We start from the raw sequence: 16,891 nt of genomic DNA, 5'->3' as shown, positions 1-16,891 counted from the left end.
TAGTCAGAGGTGGTTACCAGGGTGCACAGCAATGATCGGGCGCAGAAGCGTCCGGTAGACAGTCTGCAAGACACGTCGAGGGATCTGTAAGTATAATCAGAATGTTTTTTAATAATGTGCTTTTTATTTTTATTTTTTTTTTTCAGCCCCTGGACCCAAACTGTAACACGAGCTTCCCAGGAAAGCTTGTGTTCGGGATCATGTGCATCAACACTACGGGTTTGGTACGGACCCCGAACTTTTCAGTTCGGGTTCGCCTATCACTAGTCCTAGATCCCCTTTTTTATTGGAGTTTTGGTCATTTATGCTGATTGCGTCTTCAGTCACCATCCAGAACATAGGCACTCATGGGACCAGACCCATCCAGCTATGCACAGTATTATCAGTGGAGATCACTGACAGATGGGTCTGGTTACATGACCCTTATTCACCAGCCATGGTCTAGAATGGAGTCCGTACAGTCGGTGAATTAAACTAGTAAACAAGGAGACTTCACAAAGAGGCCATCCATGTAGACCCAGTGGTGACGTATTAGTAACTGCTGTAGATTACAGGTTCATGTCCTGTACTTCTAAAGATAATTAAATGTGGCCAACCCCTTAAGAATAAGATCCTTAACAGACAGACATCTTTCCATGCCCAATGTCAGATTAGCCGGCAGAATGGGACTCTTCAAATCATTGTATTTGACAAGGCTGCAAGCTATCCTGGAATAACTTTGAGAATCACAAGTAACTGAATCTATTAAGTGTATGCTTAATATTTCTTACAAAACCTTTGAAAAGGCTGTATGTTATGTACAACCCTGTGCTCAAACTGTTTGTTTCCAGCTCTGAATCTCCTTCAATTAGCCAGAGCAAATAGCCACTGAGAAGATTGGCCCCTATTTTAGTGGGTTCAAAAGGTCTAAGTTCTCACCATTCTAACTGTATGCCTGTGTGCTCCATACACCTGAAAATATTTTGTGGGCATACAGTGCTTATGAAAAGCAGAGTTGATTATGCATTTTAATTATTGTTGAACAAAACCTTCTCTAGGACCTTGGTCCAGTGTCTAAGTCATTAGTCCATGGCTGCTGGACCAGAGCATGGTGAACCTCCTAACACCTGTGCTCCTGATTACCTCCATGCTAAATTATATATGTCGCAGGGCCTACTAATGAGAAGATGCATCTTAGATGCCATTCAAAGTAGAAGGCTTGCGTTGCTCTCCTGGCATGGACTACTGAGGTAGCCCTGGACCAGGGTCCTGTAACTCTAAATTTAATACAGTTGAGACAATTGTATACCGGCGTATGTTGGCTGCACATGTGCCGTAATGATTGAGTACAAGTGTGGCTACTGATAATACATGTAACATGCCCACAGGATATGTCCATACATGCTAAATGTTGATCCAGAACATGGTGTGAACCTAGCTTGCCCAATTGTCCATCCCAGACACTACTTCCTTTGGCAATATCAGCTGGTTGTTGATGGTTTTAAGAGTCTGATTTGAGCATCTGAGTGGATTTCATCAGAGATACCATTGCCTTGGTGACATCTTTTATTTAACTATTTTCTGCCCATAGTTTTCATTTAAATTTGATATAAAAATAGTAGTAAATATTAAGTGCCAGACTAAGGCTCTAATGACATCCACCAGTATCTCAAATGTCCCCATGGAGCCCTACCCAAAAATGCAGATGTTTTGCTAAGCTTTTAAAGAAAAAAACTTTTCTGATCTAATTTTGCGCTTTGTTTCTTGGCTCCTTATAGCAGTTATGAGGAAAGTTGGTGAGTTGGCTTTGCAGCATCCATGACACCATATTTGTTTCTCCCACGCATTTTGTAATAGTGTCTGTGTGGTTTTGTGTGGATGTTTCCATTATTGCATTGTGGTGTTTTCTTTTAAAGACTATTTTCTATTCTAGCTAGAACGGGCACGGGAACCCAAAATGCTATTGCTGCTTCTCTGTATAGTCACACCTGGACACGGGATATTCCCCTGCATAATTTTCTGTGCTTTTAGATGCTTTTAGAAAAGGCTGGGTTTTATTTTTAAGCATGTACCTGCCATGCCAATTACATGTAATGAATCCTTTTTATACTTAAGTATCATGGTATCGATTTTCATAGTTGTGGTCACATTCCGATAAGAGCCACAGCCACTTCTCAGTAGAGTCCATTGAGAGAAGTGTTTGAGACTCTTCGGTACATGACCACAACTATGCAAATAACATAGTTGCATTCACATGGCCACTGCTGGAACCAGCAAGTGGAGCAGAATCCCAATGGTGTGTACCTTGCACACCGTTAAGATTCATCTAAAAAATTTCCTCAGATTGTAAGAATACATTAAAGGGGTATTCCAGCCATATCAGTTAATGCACCAAATAAATGTTAGACAATTGGTCCGACTACTGTAAAGGCGGCGTTACACTCTACGATTTATCTGACAATATGTCGTCGGGGTTACGGATTCCGTGACGCACATCCGGCATAGTTAGCGACGTTGTTGCGTGTGACACCTACGTGCGACTCCGAACGATCGCAAATAGGTTGAAAATTGTTGATCGCTAACACGTCGTTCAGTTTCAAAATATTGGAATGCAGCAGACATATTGCTACGTTTGACACCCTGCCAACGACGAGCAACATCCACACGACCGCCTTGGTCAAACAATATATCGCTGATTGCTGTTGCGTCGTTGGTGAGATGTGTACGTGTGACCACTAATAAACTACCTATGTGCGATCTCGGCAAATCGTAACTACGATCTGGGGGTTTCATATCGCTACTGAGATCGTCAGATAAATCGTAGCGTGTAAAGCGGCCTTTAGTCACACAGATTGCTAGATTTCGGGCACCCTTAACACTCCATTCCAAATTCTCACCTCTCTTCTATGGTGAGAGATCAGTGAGGAGATTCTAGCTGTCGTAATGCAAAAAAAGACCTGTCACCATTGAATAAATGTGAATTGTCTCACTTTCTAAGGACGAAATGGCCATTTATGTTCGCTTTAATTATTTTTAATTGTATCGAGACTGTAAAATAATGTATATGACTGTGGCAAGTAACACTGCATGCTATATTTGCAAGGGCATTGCCTGATCACTGCTTCTCTTATTGTTGCTGGCATAAAGGACAAGTAACATATACATTGTATTTAATGCGTTTTTCATAGTGTTACAGCAGAACACTTTGTTTTGCACCCAGTGTTGAAATGTAGTTGTGGTTCTATTTGTATTCGCTGCTCTTGTTCAGCTGCTGTCATGTCGTGACAACATAAAATAAAGAATAATTGTCACATCCACCATATCAAGCACTTTCCACTCACTGTAACATAATTCACAATCCGTCATATATGTTTATTTCAGTGTTTGGAGGTAATGTCACTTTCCTCTATGTTGTCATTTGTTTCCAGCACAACCGCCTGCCCTCAGTCCATTGTTTACATCCCACAAGATATCATTCGAGCCAAGGAGATCATTGCCCATATAAATACTTTGAAGACACAGGTCAGTTATTACGCAGAGCGGCTTTCCAGAGCGGCAAAGGACCGATCAGCAAATGGAATAGAGAGGACGCTTGCTATTTTAGCAGATAAGGTAAGGCAACTTTTTTGTTTGCATGTTTCACAGACAAATACATATCTCTTCATCTCAATATAGCTTTTTATTACAAATATTCCCACTATTTTGCTGCTTTTACGTGTCTTGGGCTTTATTCCCATTTTTACTTTTTTTTAAGGCAGATTTCTGTTCCATACAATGACAGAACCTGAACACACTAAGGCTATGTGCCCACGGGACAATGTACCCACGGATATATCCGCAGGTACATCCGCAGGTTTCCCGCTGCTGATCTCCGGAATCCGCAGCTATACATTGCTGCGGGATTCCAGCGAAATAGCTGCGGTACATCTGAGGACATTCGTGCGACTTACCTGCGGAAGTCACAGCCTCTATCTCCATAGTGGAGGGCCGGCAATTCTGCAGATATTTCCGCAGGAATAATTGACATGCAGTTACGTGCGGCTGCGGGACATCCATAGCATATTCCGCAGCATGGACACCGCACTCCCCATGTCCCATAGGAGAACATGGGGAGTGTCTGTACTTGCTAAAACCTACGGATTTATCTAGAAAATCTAGATAAATCCGCAGGTTTTCTGCGGCAAAATCCGCAAGAACATTGTCCCGTGGGCACATAGCCTAAGGCTATGTGCCCACGGGATTCTGTATCTGCGGAATTTTCTGCATCAAAATCCGCAGCTTTCCCCCGGAATCCGCACCTTTTTCATAGGTACAGATTTGACGCGGATTTTGTTGCGGATTTTGGGATTTTTTTTTTTTTTTAATTCAATTGAATAGGCAAAATCCGCACAAAAATCCACAACAATAATTGACATGCTGCAGATTTTTACTCACGAAAATCCGCACGATTTCCGCTGCGGAAAAATCCGCTGCGTGGGCACAGCATTTCCCAAATGCCATAGAAATGGCTGGGGAGTAGCTGTGCTGCATTTTTCTGGAAAATCCGCTGCATTTCCGCGAGAAATCCGCAGCAAAATCCTTGCATTTTCCGCAGCGTGGGCACATAGCCTAAGGGTCTGTTTACATTAGTCGATATGCAGCAATTAATACTGCTGATTACTACCCTGTTTGCTGATCACCCATTACTTGCCTGTTTACATAGATAAACCTGCCCATATAGGCTTTCATTATTGCCGGCAACAAAAGTCCTTTTTATACAGTATCATGTGTTGCTGATCGATGATTCTTTGACAAGCTTAAAAATCCTTTCACCCAACAAAAAAGCATTTTTCTCATTAATCAATAATCTTTAAACTGTAAATGCCCAATAAGCCCTTTTAGCAGTAATTTTAGTAGGTCGTATGCTGCCATATTTTTACCAGAATTCTTCTGTGGAATTTGTGAAGGAGGACCTTAATTCTCCCAGCAAAATATTGTATCAAATTTTGCACATTTAAAGGGAATCTTTCACCTGGATTTTGTAATGTAATCTGAGGACATCATGCTGCACGAGTTAGAAAAAACATCTGTGTTTCTCTTATCTGTCTCCCGCTATTGTTTACTCATACTAAATGGTTTATTGCTCTGTGATTTAACATTGGTGTGAATTGGTGCCTTCTGCAGAGAAGTCCCCCACTCCCCCTGCTATGATTGACACCTCACAGTCAATGTACAATCTCTATTGAGAGCCTGGTGTGGGGGGCGACAACTCCCAGCCCTGCTACACTCAATTCTAAGATAAAGTCAGAACAGCTGCACACAGTAATCTAAGATAGACATGGTTAATTTCAAGAGCTCTGCCCCTACATTATGCTGCTCTCAGATGAAGTAGCAACAACCTGGTAACAGATTCCAGTTAAAGGAAATCTGTTAGAAGGTTTTTGCCACCTAATTTGAGGGCAGCCTCATGTAGAGACAGAGACCCTGATTCCAATGATGTATTACTTACTGGGTTGTTTAGTGTAGTTTTGATAAAATCCCTCTTTAATTAGCAGTAGATTATCATTAGAGGACCACTTGACATGCTGTCAGGTCTTCCAGCATATTCCTGAGCTCTGCAGTACGGTTAGCTCTATAGCAGAGAAAACATGATTTTATCAAACTGACAGCAAACATCTCAGTAAGTGACACATCGCTGTAATCAGGATCTCTGTCTCTATATTATGCTGCTCTCAGATGGGGGAGCAAAAACCTGGTGACAGATTCCCTTTAATATTTTTGAAGCTTGAGGGTGTATTCACGCACACATGCATACATTGCAGATGTTAGTGTGTATGAGAGCAAATTCAAAGAGAGCAATTTAGGGTTATTTTATATTGGGAAGTGAGCACATCTCCATGGTTTGCTTCTCCAGAAAACAATGTTTTATGTAATATACACAACCACCATAAAAAAATGGTCAACCGGGAGCCATCTGAAGCAAGATCTACCAGTGTTGTCGCAAAGTAAATTCCCTTCTTTCTTGGATTGTTCCAATTTTAGCGCATGCACTGAATAGGGAGGTGGAAACTCCAGGTCAAAGGTGGTTCTGCGCATGTGCCATTACTGAGATAACATGCGTAAAGGCAGCTGAGACTGTGCTAGCTCAAGTGAACACAATGTAGTATAAATGTAGCTGGGCAGTAATATTCACTGAGAAGAGGTTTTCCAGACTGCTCAAAGTGCACCAAGCACCTACTGTATGTTAATACTATGAAGGTCAACTTATTGAAAAGTAGTCAACGGATTTTGGGGCTTACGTAAGCTTCTTCTTAGCACAACCTGCCATACATTACTTAAATAATTTGGCCTGAACGGCTCCATTTAATTCAGCATACACTCTGGTCGGGTGGAACTCTACTGACGGATGATAGGAAACTGGGAGAGTAGTGTGGCTGGAGAATTTGTGTTCATTGCACAATCTAAAAATAAATAAGCCCTAATATGTTGTCTAACATTATTTTATTGTAATTTTGCCCAGACTAGACAGCTTGTCACTGTATGTGACTGCAAACTGCTAGCCAATGCAATACATGGACTCAATGCTGCTCGCCCAGACTACATAGCCTCCAAAGCCTCTCCTACATCAGGGGAGGCAGACCAAGTTGTCCTGCGAAATGACCAGGATACCCTAGTGGCAAGGTGGACAGGAAGAAACAGTAGAACATCTTTACAGGTGGATTGGCATGAGGAAGAATGGGTGAGAATTTGCTTTTATATAATAATTTCAACATTTTATTGATATTTTTGTAACCTTTCATTACTACATATCAGTTCTCAGAAAACCTGCAAATCTATAGTTAGATGAAAATATATGTCTAAGTAAATGTAATAGTAATAATACTGTAAATGGTGCTGCGCGTTGAGATCTAGCAGGATTCAGGGTGAACAGATTAATTTGACTGTTTTATTATTTTGTGGCGTTGCTGCTCCATAGAACCCAGTAAGGCCACGTGCCCACGGGAGAAAGTAAGTAAGTAGGAGTAAGGTTCACGCTGCAACTCCTCGGAATCCGCAGCTATCCATTGATGCGGTATGTCTGCGGAATTGTTGTGGAAAATCTGCGGAAACAGTGCAGATTTCATGCGGAATTCCTGCAGATTTCCCGCCCTGTATCTCCATAGTGGAAAGGCAGGAATTCCTTAGATAATTCCGCATGAATAATTGACATGCAGTTACGTGCGGCTGGGAGAAATCCGCAGCCACAAATATCGCAGCATTGATACAGCACTTCACAAATCCCATAGGATAACATGGGAAGTGTCTGTACTTGCGTAAACACGCGGATTTATCTAGAAAATCCACGGGTTTTCCGCAGCAAAATCCACAGTTATAGTGTCCCATGGACACGGGGCCTAATAATGAGAACAGCACATCATACTGGTTTACAGAGGGGTTCTCTCTGTATGATGATCATATTTTTCAATAGCGCATAAAGACAAAGATTGCCTCGATGAGATAAACATTTTTATTAAAAGCTTCTTTCCATCTACCCCAATGTAGGAGTGTGTGGTTTATAACAATTTCTAGTACAATTGCATATAATGATTGTTTAAAATTACAAAGAAGATTTTATAAGAATGCTATTCCTTGAATATTGCAAGCAAACAGAATCCATCTTTTACGTCACTGAAACAGACCGGGAGCTAAAATTACTGACCACGCAGATCTATGTACGCTCAAGGGACAACACTTAGTATATTGATTACTGGAAAAGCTGTTTGCCACAGCAGTAATATGCTTACTTTAGACAGCATCATTTCTAATGAAATCTACCATACCTGGCTAGGTGAATTTCTGGCTAAGTCGGATCTATAACACAACATTTTGCAAATCATTCTAAAATAAGGTATCAAATTACCTAAAGACTTGTAATGTGTAATACCTAATATTTTGTCATACCTGAATTCATTACTTACACTGAATAATTACAGTAAATTATATATTCAGCCTTAATTAAGAAGTTTTCCAAACATTCAAAATGATGACTTAGTTATGAGCTGCTGATGTGTCGCCCAGGATTATGGGGTACTCGGTCCTGGGCGGTGTATAACTGAGAAATGTTACTTTGGTGGCCGTTCCCCAGTTTCGTGCCCTGGGTGCTGGATGCGGCCTGGTCGAGGATGTACTCAGGCATATAGGTTGGTGCAGCCTGGACAAGCGGCGCCCTACTCTCTTGAGCCCGCATGGTTGCCACCACTCCCATCATCTCTGCCCTCCACTCTTCGATACGCTGCAGGTGTTCCGCACGCAGGGTCCAGCACAGCCGTTAGACTTCTGCCTCTAGCCTCTCCACCGTCCAGGTACCTGAGTGACCTGGTGCACTTGCACGATCCTCCGGTGCAGACGTTGTGTTACTGGTAACAGTCCTAGAGGCATTCTGGGGCAGGGCCTCCGGGTTCCCTGCTTCCGGTTTCGTTCTACATTCTGGACATTCTTCAGGGGCAGGGCTTTCTTTTCGCGCCTTTTCACTGCTGTGGCGCAATCACTTTTTATGCCAAAAATGGCGGCGATTTTTCAAGCAGTAAAACACAGTCCATAAAACACAGTCTATAAAGGCACACGTCACCCGATATAACCGGGTCCAGTTCAATCCTGTTTGTGACGCCAGGAAAAAGCTGTGTCGCCCAGGATTATGGGGTACTCTGTCCCAGGCGGTGTAGAACTGGGAAATGTCACTTCGGTTGGCCGTTGCCCGGTTCCGTGCCCTGGGTGCTTTTTAAAAGGGGTATATTTACAGGAGAATTAAAAGAAAGTTTATCACGTGACGCCACTTGCGGTTTGCGGCTATGTGGATGGAGCCGCCGCTACACAGTTTTCACTACTGGGGCTGGTGTTAGTGGCAGCCTGGATGTTAGGTCCTCCGCAAGCAGGGCTGGGCCCCAGAGGATAGGTGCAGTAGCAACGGGAGAACCGGGTACCAGGACCAGAGACTACGACCCCACAGGGTTCACTCTAACGTCATACGGACTACCGTTAAGAGAGTACCAGGAGGGGACCCCCAGCCGCTCCAAGCCACGGGGACCCACCAACCAAAGACAGGTGCAGGGGAAAGAAGCTACCAGGTCACTAAATCGGCACTGGGACTATGGGGACCTGCGGTTGAGACCAGCCAGCCTTGGGTGACAAGTTTCCAGCTTAATGTGAGTAAAAGAACCAGTTACACTGCAACCTCTTGTGTGGCCTACCTTCTTTCAACACCCATCTACATCACTACTGTGTCTCGAACTTCAAGGTCAGTGAGGTCCTTGATGGTCCCCTCACGGTGCATATTTTATCAGGTCTGCCAGGAGCATTTGCCTGACCTAGGATTCTGTAACCCGTTGGTGCGTGGTTCCGGGAGTACTCCACCGGCAACCAACCGCCTGGGCCCTCAGGTCACTGTTACACTCTTGTACACACCAGAGTCAAAAGACAAAAGAGGTTTCCAAGAGAAATCATATTTATTATGGTACATTAAAAAAAACTTCAAAACTGACGTTTCAGCAACATGCTTTCATTAAAGTTATTTTATCTAAGAATGTAAGCCACCAAAACAAAATGCGATCGATCACAGAAAACTTGCTAGGGTGATATAGGGACAAAGTCCATCCAAATGATGTAATGAAAGACAGGAACGATGTGGACCACGTCGCAATCAGACTTTAAACATCCGGACAGACCACACTTTAAGTAAATGCAGAGTAAGCTGCTTGCATAAGATCGTGCAGTGGTGAGGGCAGGGGTGCCCATAGAGAAGGCAGACATAGTTTACTACCATCTCTGCCTTCTCAATCGCTGTATACATAGCGAACAATAGGAGTTTTGTTTACTGAATACGAAGCACACAATAGTGCTTTTTGATCCAGACTTATTGATCATGTGAATGCCCGGTGTAGGGAGAGAGCAGGTGCTGCTGAGTCCTAAAATACCCAATCATTTCTGCTATGGAGACAGGAGGCTGAATTTGCCCTGTCAGATGGGGAAATCGGTAATAAAAATGATTATGTTCGAATGCTTCCCAAAGGCCTTTCAAGACCTAACTGGGGAAAATGTGTGAAATAAACTAAAAATAAAGACAAAAACGCTAGAAAAAAAAATGAATGGTAATAAAACTAAATAAAAGGCACGGTCAGTACACATTGCTACTTCTAGCCCTACCTCTGTAAAAGAAAGAATAAAAAAAAAGAAAAACAGTCAGATAGACGTGTGTGTGTGTGTGTGTGTGTGTGTGTGTGTGTGTGTGTGTGTGTGTGTACACACGTACACACTCACACTATATGGCCAGTTTCAGACATCCGTGTTTAATCAAGTACCAGTCACACGCATGGTTACGGTCATACGTGTGTCACGTGTGTGACATCTGTGTTTGCCTACGTGTGACAGGTACCGGGGAAAACACAGGTCTGTGAAATAAAAAGATTTTCCATATTTACCCGCTTTCTTCGGCTCTTCTGCCTCCCGCTCCTGACCCCTACTCATTATATTCATCAATTATTCACCGCACTCAGGACCTGGAAGCCAGAGCAGCGCTGGGGACAGGTGAGTATTCTGCAAGCACAGTGACATCCAGGAGGTCATCGGAGTTCCCAATGAACTTTGAAGACACCCGCGCTACAGCTTCACGGGTTCATCAGAGTCCATTGGGAACTGTGATGAGTCCCCGATGCTGTCCCCGCAATGTTCCAGCTTCCAGGTTCTCACTACACACACTTACGCACACGTATACACTGAGCACAAATACACACATAGCAGACACACATGGATACACCGGGGACATACACACACACACACACACACACACACACCGCACATGCATGTATACACTGAACACACACACACACACACACACACACACACACACACACACTGCTGTATACTCACCCAGCGATGCGGTCCCTGGCACTGAAGTCCCCAGCGCTGTCCCCGCTTTCAGCCCCACAGAGCACTGAATATTCAGTGAGTATAATGAGCGGGGGTCAGGAGCGGGAGGCAGCAGAGCTGGAGACTGCATCGCTTGATACAGGTAAATATAGAAAATCTTTTTATTAAAAAGACCCGTGTTTTCTCCGGTATGTGTCACACTAATGTCACACGGATCACATCAGTGTGCGATCCGTATGACACCCGTGCTACCGGCGAAAAACGGACGTGCCTGCGTGTGTGTGTGCGGGATCATGAGCGGTCACACGGTCCGTGTGCAAACATGGACGTCTGAGTAACAGCAAATAATAACATGGCTACGTGTGACATCAGTGTTAAAAACAGATGTCACACGTACCTTAAACACGGACGTTTTTTACCAGCCTATAAATAAGGGGAATGCAATTTAAAATATATTTTATGGGTGGGGAAACAGAATTCAAAATAAAATAGTGTGAACAGTAGACATGTAGCTCCTATTTTCTTTGCATTTGCCCCGATATTCAGAAAAAAAGGAATATGAGCATCACATAAAAAATTAAGCTCCATGTATCATGAAAAATAACCAAAACATTTTGAATATCTTGAATATCTAGATGAGAATACGTTTTTTAGCCTTTAAAATCACATGTACGAAAAAAAACTGATAATGTGCCTTGTCAGAAGAGAGGGGAAAAAAGCCCGGTCATGAACTGGTTAAAGATCCTGACTTATCCAAGAATATTATATAAGGCTGAGTTCACTTGTACAGTAATTATCCGTTAGACGGGATCCAGCAGCAATCCGTTGGCAAAAAAGTTCTATAGACACGACTTTTTTTTATCCATTTTTTAAATCACTGATTTCAGTTTTATCCGTTTTTTAACATTGAAGTCTTTGGAAAATGAATCTGTTAAGTAGCCATCTGCTTTTCTTTCTTTTATAAAGGGTCCGTTTTTTGATAAGTGGGTCAGTTTCAAATGGAAAAGGAATAGCATTCCGTTAATCCTTTCACGCTATGGCCATTTCCCGTTTCTGTACTTTCGTTTATTCCTCACCTTCTTCCAAGAGGCAATAACTTTTTTTTTCCCCGACAATATAGCTGTTTGAGGGTTTGTTTTTCTTATGGGACAAGTTGTATTTCTGGATGACACCATTTATTTTACCATGTAGTGTCCCAAAAAAAGGAAAAAAATCCAAGAGCAGTGCATTGCAAAAAAGTTCCACAATTTTTTTTTTTTTTTGTTTTGTTTTTTTACGGTATATTGTTCAGTAGGTAATAAAACTGACATAGCAATATGATTCTCCAGGTCTGTATCAGTACGTAGATACCAAATATGTGTATTTTTTATTTATTATTATTATTATTACTACTACTATTATTATTATTATTATTATTATTATTAATTTATTTTTGAGTGGTGAAAAAAATTTCTAAAATTTGTCAAAAAAATCACATTTGATGCCATTTTAGATAGACCTGTAACTTTTATTGTGTAGGAACTGGAGCAGTGTTTTGTTTTTTTTTTTTTTTTTTTTTTTTAGTTTTGTTTTTTATTTTCGGGTTGAGACTATGTTTTGCCTCTTACTGTATTTTATTGCAGTGTTGCGGCGGTCCAAAAAACGTAATTCTGGCGTTCAGTTTTTTTGTGGTTTTTTTTCGTTACACGGTTTACCGATCAGATTAATTTATTTTGATAGATCGGAGATTTCTGAACTCAGCGATACCAAATGTGTGTTTTTTAACTGTTTTATTTACAATCAGGGTGATTAGACTTTTGTGGGGGGTTTTCATATTTTTTTAAAACTTTTTTTTTTTTACTCTTTACAATTCCTCCCAGGGTACTTGAAGCTGCGATCGTACGATCACTTCTGCTATACATAGCAGGGTACCAGTACTGCTCTGTATAGCAGAAATCATGATCTCTTATGAATGCCGGCTCATAGCCGCCACTCACTGGAGGATTGTCATGACAGACACAGGTCATCGGCTGACCCCTGTCTGCCATGTAAACTCATCGGCGTCCCACGATCACGTCATGGGAGCGCCGATGGAAGCAGGAAATTATGTGCTCCCTATTGGAGCATGTTCAATCCCGCTGAAAGAGATTGACAGCGGGATTTAACTGGTTAACCGAGGCACATTAGAGGTACATGATTAAATCAGCCGACATGTGCAGGGAAAGATGTGGGCTCGCACACCGGAGCCTGCAGCAAAGTCAGAGACACCATATATTACGTCAATAATACGTCATAATTCATGGATGGATCCAGCTGAAATCAGTTATTTAAAAGGGACAAAAAAGTTGTCTGCACAACTCTTCTTCCAACGGATTGCTGCTGGATCCGTTTTAACACATTGTTACTGGACATGTGAACTTTGCTTAAGAAACCATAGACTACTCCAAAAATTATAACTGCATATGTTTACTAGGAGGATGCCACAAGGACATGCTCAGGTTCTTGCCCCTTGAGTCTAAATTGCTGTCCACACCTGAGCATACACAACAAATGGGATGTGAATAGACCAAAGTACACAAGAAACGAAAAGTGGGATGTGCATAAATTAGGATCACCAGAGTCATGCAAAATACAATAACAATGAAGTCAATTTTTATTAATACAAAATGGACATGAAATTTCGACAAATATTAAAAACATCTAATAAAGCCAAAAGCTACATACGTAAAATCAACACGTGGTTTGTACTGGAATCGGTATATTGACCAAAACCCTAAACCTGAGAATAGAGAAAGGGAAGTCTATGATACTGAAATTTTGCACAGACACCCCATGTGACTCAGAGAACGTCATAGAATATGTTTGGGCGGGAAAATGTAACCCCGTGCTTTCCAGTTACTCTACAAAAATCCTGCAGCCATTAAAATGAATGGAGCTGGGAGCTGCAGCCTTTAAATAGCAACTGTCAGTGGTTGCTATAGGAACAAAATAAACTGTTAGTATACGAAGCTTGTGTGAGGTAAAAAGATGTCGGTGGTGAGACGGATAAAGAGAGACAGAGACAGCCCGGGCAAAGAGACAGCCTGGGCAAAGACACACAGACAGATACAGAGATTGAGACAGATAGACTGATGCAAATACAGACAGAGAGATAGAAACAGACAGACAAGGAAAGAGATATTCAGCGAAACACAGAGACTGGGAGAGAGACAGACAGTTACTATCCTGGGCAACGCCGGGTACTACAGCTAGTATGTGTGTGTATATATATATATATATATATATATATATATATATATATATATATATATATATATATATATATATATATATATATATATATATATATATATATATATATATATATATATATATATAATATATAATCTCTCACAATAACATGAATAGATAAATTGCAATGACCTAACATATCCTGTAAATAACATACCAGACAGATAACCCTGCTGAGGCAGGTTTGCAAGATCCAAGAGCAAATCGAAGCAATAAGGAGATTGTAATGGAGAAGCAAACCTATATGTGGCCCACGTGAGATGCAACAAGATAGCGGTGGGGGAAAACCCCACACGTATCGCTGTGCTCAGGTGGCTTCCTCAGGGTGTAGTGTGGGTTAGACTGAGTCAGAACCCGTCCTTAAATATACAAATACATTAGCATAGTAATTAAATAATCACAAAGTTACCACCATGTGAGGGCCATGGAAGGCGTATCTGAAGACATGAGGTCAAACAACATGGTGTCCATTTGGAATTCCCTGCGCTGCATAGGGGTGAGCCCAGGATAAAAGGCAGCATCTGCGCACAAGGTGTATTGACTTGCGCATGCACTGTAGCGAGAGTCAGAGTACCAGTGCACCCACTTTTCTTTTCTTGTGTGCCATTATTCAATGTGGATGTGCTTTTGGTTTAGATTCCCACATTTATTATTGTAGTGCCCTCCCATTGTGTGTCTCTTCCACAATAGACCAAAGTACAACTCCTTTAGAGTGTCTGTTTTCTTGATCAGTGTTTATTCCAAGAGGTAAGATCCATAGATACTGTGTACTATTAATGACTAATATATTTCTGTTGGTTGTAGGAGAAAGTATGGTCAAATGTTGAGAAGAGCCTAGAGTGCATTATTCAGAGGGTAGACAAGCTTCTCCAAAAAGAACGTTTACATAGTGACAGCTGTGAAGACGTCTTTCAATGTGAGATAAGCTGTACTAGCAAGAAAGGTAATGGGAATCGCAGAGCATATTGGATAAACCCAGAGGCCTCTGATGACGAGGCTGTGTTATCATCCACATCATCTCCACCATCTCCTGCATGCCATCATTCCCAGTTGACAAGTGCGTATGGTTGTGACTTTTCTCCTCAGCATCCTTGCACCTTCAGCACCTACTTCACAATACCAGAATGCCTTATAGTGAACCCCAGAGCTTATAACACAAACATGTAAATTGTAGCATTCAGTCCTGATTAGAGATGAGCGGACCCATGGAAGTTTGGGTTCTGCTGGTCCAGCTGAACTTTGTTAAAGTTGAGTTTTGGACCCGGACTTGACCTGAACTTCATTTGAAGTCACTGATTTGCAGTTGGCATCTCTGCCCACAGGCAGCCAGCCATAAACAGATCACTTCTAGGGGAGGGTGGGCGGTTTTTTTTCCATTTTTCTTTGTGTATGTGTGTGTGTGTGTTGCACACTACATTCGATCACTCTATTGTTGCCCCAAGTGTGATCCATTCAAACACTGCAAGCTGCTCACTCTGGGCTGAGCACAGAATGTCCCAAGCACAGTGGTGCTTGAGCAAGTGGTTTTCATTCATAAAGAACCCACACTCTGAACTCGAACTTTGTTTTCTTACCGAACTTCAGGTTCGCTCATCTCTTGCCTTTATACATCAGTATATTATAAGGGTTGTCTGACACCATTTTTTTTTCTAAGCAAGAATTTCTTAAAATAATTAATTGTTGACTACTGAGTCTTCAGCACTGCTACGGATCCAGCACAGGCAGCACTGGAGATCTGGTTTCATAACTTTTTGAAACCTCTGTTGCCTGTGATTGGCTGCAGTGGTCAGGTGATGTGAGTAGCGCACCATCAGATGTTTCTTCAAGTCATAGGACAAAGGATTCATCTATTGTGCCAACTTCCGCTTTCAGAGCCAGCTCAAATCTCTGCAGTTGCCTGCGATGGATCCACGGGGTTGCTGATGGGTCAGTATATCTCCGTTTATTATTTAAAACCATTCATGCTTAGTCAAAACAACTTGAGTGTTCCACAGCCCTTTTTAAGTAATTTTCATATAGTAACTTTTTGGACTGTTGAATGAAAATAGGACAAAACTATAATAATAATAATAATTAATAATAATTGAAATATTGGGGTTTAACAATTAGGGGTTAGAGAAGACCGTAATGTCCAATGTGACATGTTTGTGAGCTTGTCTCTTGTGGTCATTTCTGGTATTGCAATTCTCATTTTCCTGCAGTAAATATCGTGTGCACGCCTGCTTGAGATGTGTCTGCTCTTTGTGTGAACATAACACTTAACTGAATTTCTATCTTTGTTGTTAGAATTGGAGGGCTTTTATTTGTGAAGAATGTACTGACAAAGGGTTAATTGAAACTTGGTCAGGTCAATGAAAGCACCATACAATAGACATATTAGTATGACATGGCTTAAAGGGGTTCTCCACTACTAGGACCACCCCCTCTGATTTGACGTTTCCCCCAGGTAAAATAAAAAAGCCTATACTCACCTCCCGTACCGGTGCCATTCCAGTGGTGCCAGGGCTCACATGACATTGTGACGTCACTCAAGCCCCACGTCCAATCAGCACCGGCTTCTGTCTCCCCGCCTTCAGACCAAACAAGTTGTCAATAGGTAGTGAGCGCTGCCGCAATTTTTTTCCCCCACTTTGTAATGGTCGATATGTAGAACTGTTTTCCAACATGATGAAACCTGTAGTCAGTATCGATTCACTTTTTCTAAACTGGAAAACAAAAAGCAGGATTTTTTTTAGCACTGAAATTTTCCTAAATGTTGGAA

The 16,891-nt window shown here is 41.8% G+C and overlaps 1 protein-coding gene across 8 annotated transcripts in view; it reads left to right on the top strand.

Moving 5' to 3' along the window:
- Positions 1 to 16,891, top strand: part of INPP4A (inositol polyphosphate-4-phosphatase type I A) — a 167,076-nt gene that overhangs the window by 115,899 nt on the left and 34,286 nt on the right. For 3 of the 8 annotated variants that reach the window (XM_075336394.1, XM_075336392.1, XM_075336390.1), the window contains exons 14-17: positions 1,758 to 1,775; positions 3,408 to 3,591; positions 6,479 to 6,697; positions 14,935 to 15,073. In XM_075336394.1, coding sequence (XP_075192509.1) covers positions 1,758 to 1,775; positions 3,408 to 3,591; positions 6,479 to 6,697; positions 14,935 to 15,073 — 560 coding nt within the window. Of the gene's footprint in view, positions 1 to 1,757; positions 1,776 to 3,407; positions 3,592 to 6,478; positions 6,698 to 14,934; positions 15,188 to 16,891 lie in introns of all 8 variants that reach the window. The other 5 variants (XM_075336395.1, XM_075336393.1, XM_075336391.1 and 2 more) reach the window with 2 other exon arrangements.

This window comes from Anomaloglossus baeobatrachus, chromosome 2, assembly GCF_048569485.1.
Source record: "Anomaloglossus baeobatrachus isolate aAnoBae1 chromosome 2, aAnoBae1.hap1, whole genome shotgun sequence".
Lineage (NCBI taxonomy): Eukaryota > Metazoa > Chordata > Amphibia > Anura > Aromobatidae > Anomaloglossus > Anomaloglossus baeobatrachus.
Note: the sequence above shows the minus strand (reverse complement) of the source record. Positions and strands in the feature narration are given on the sequence as shown.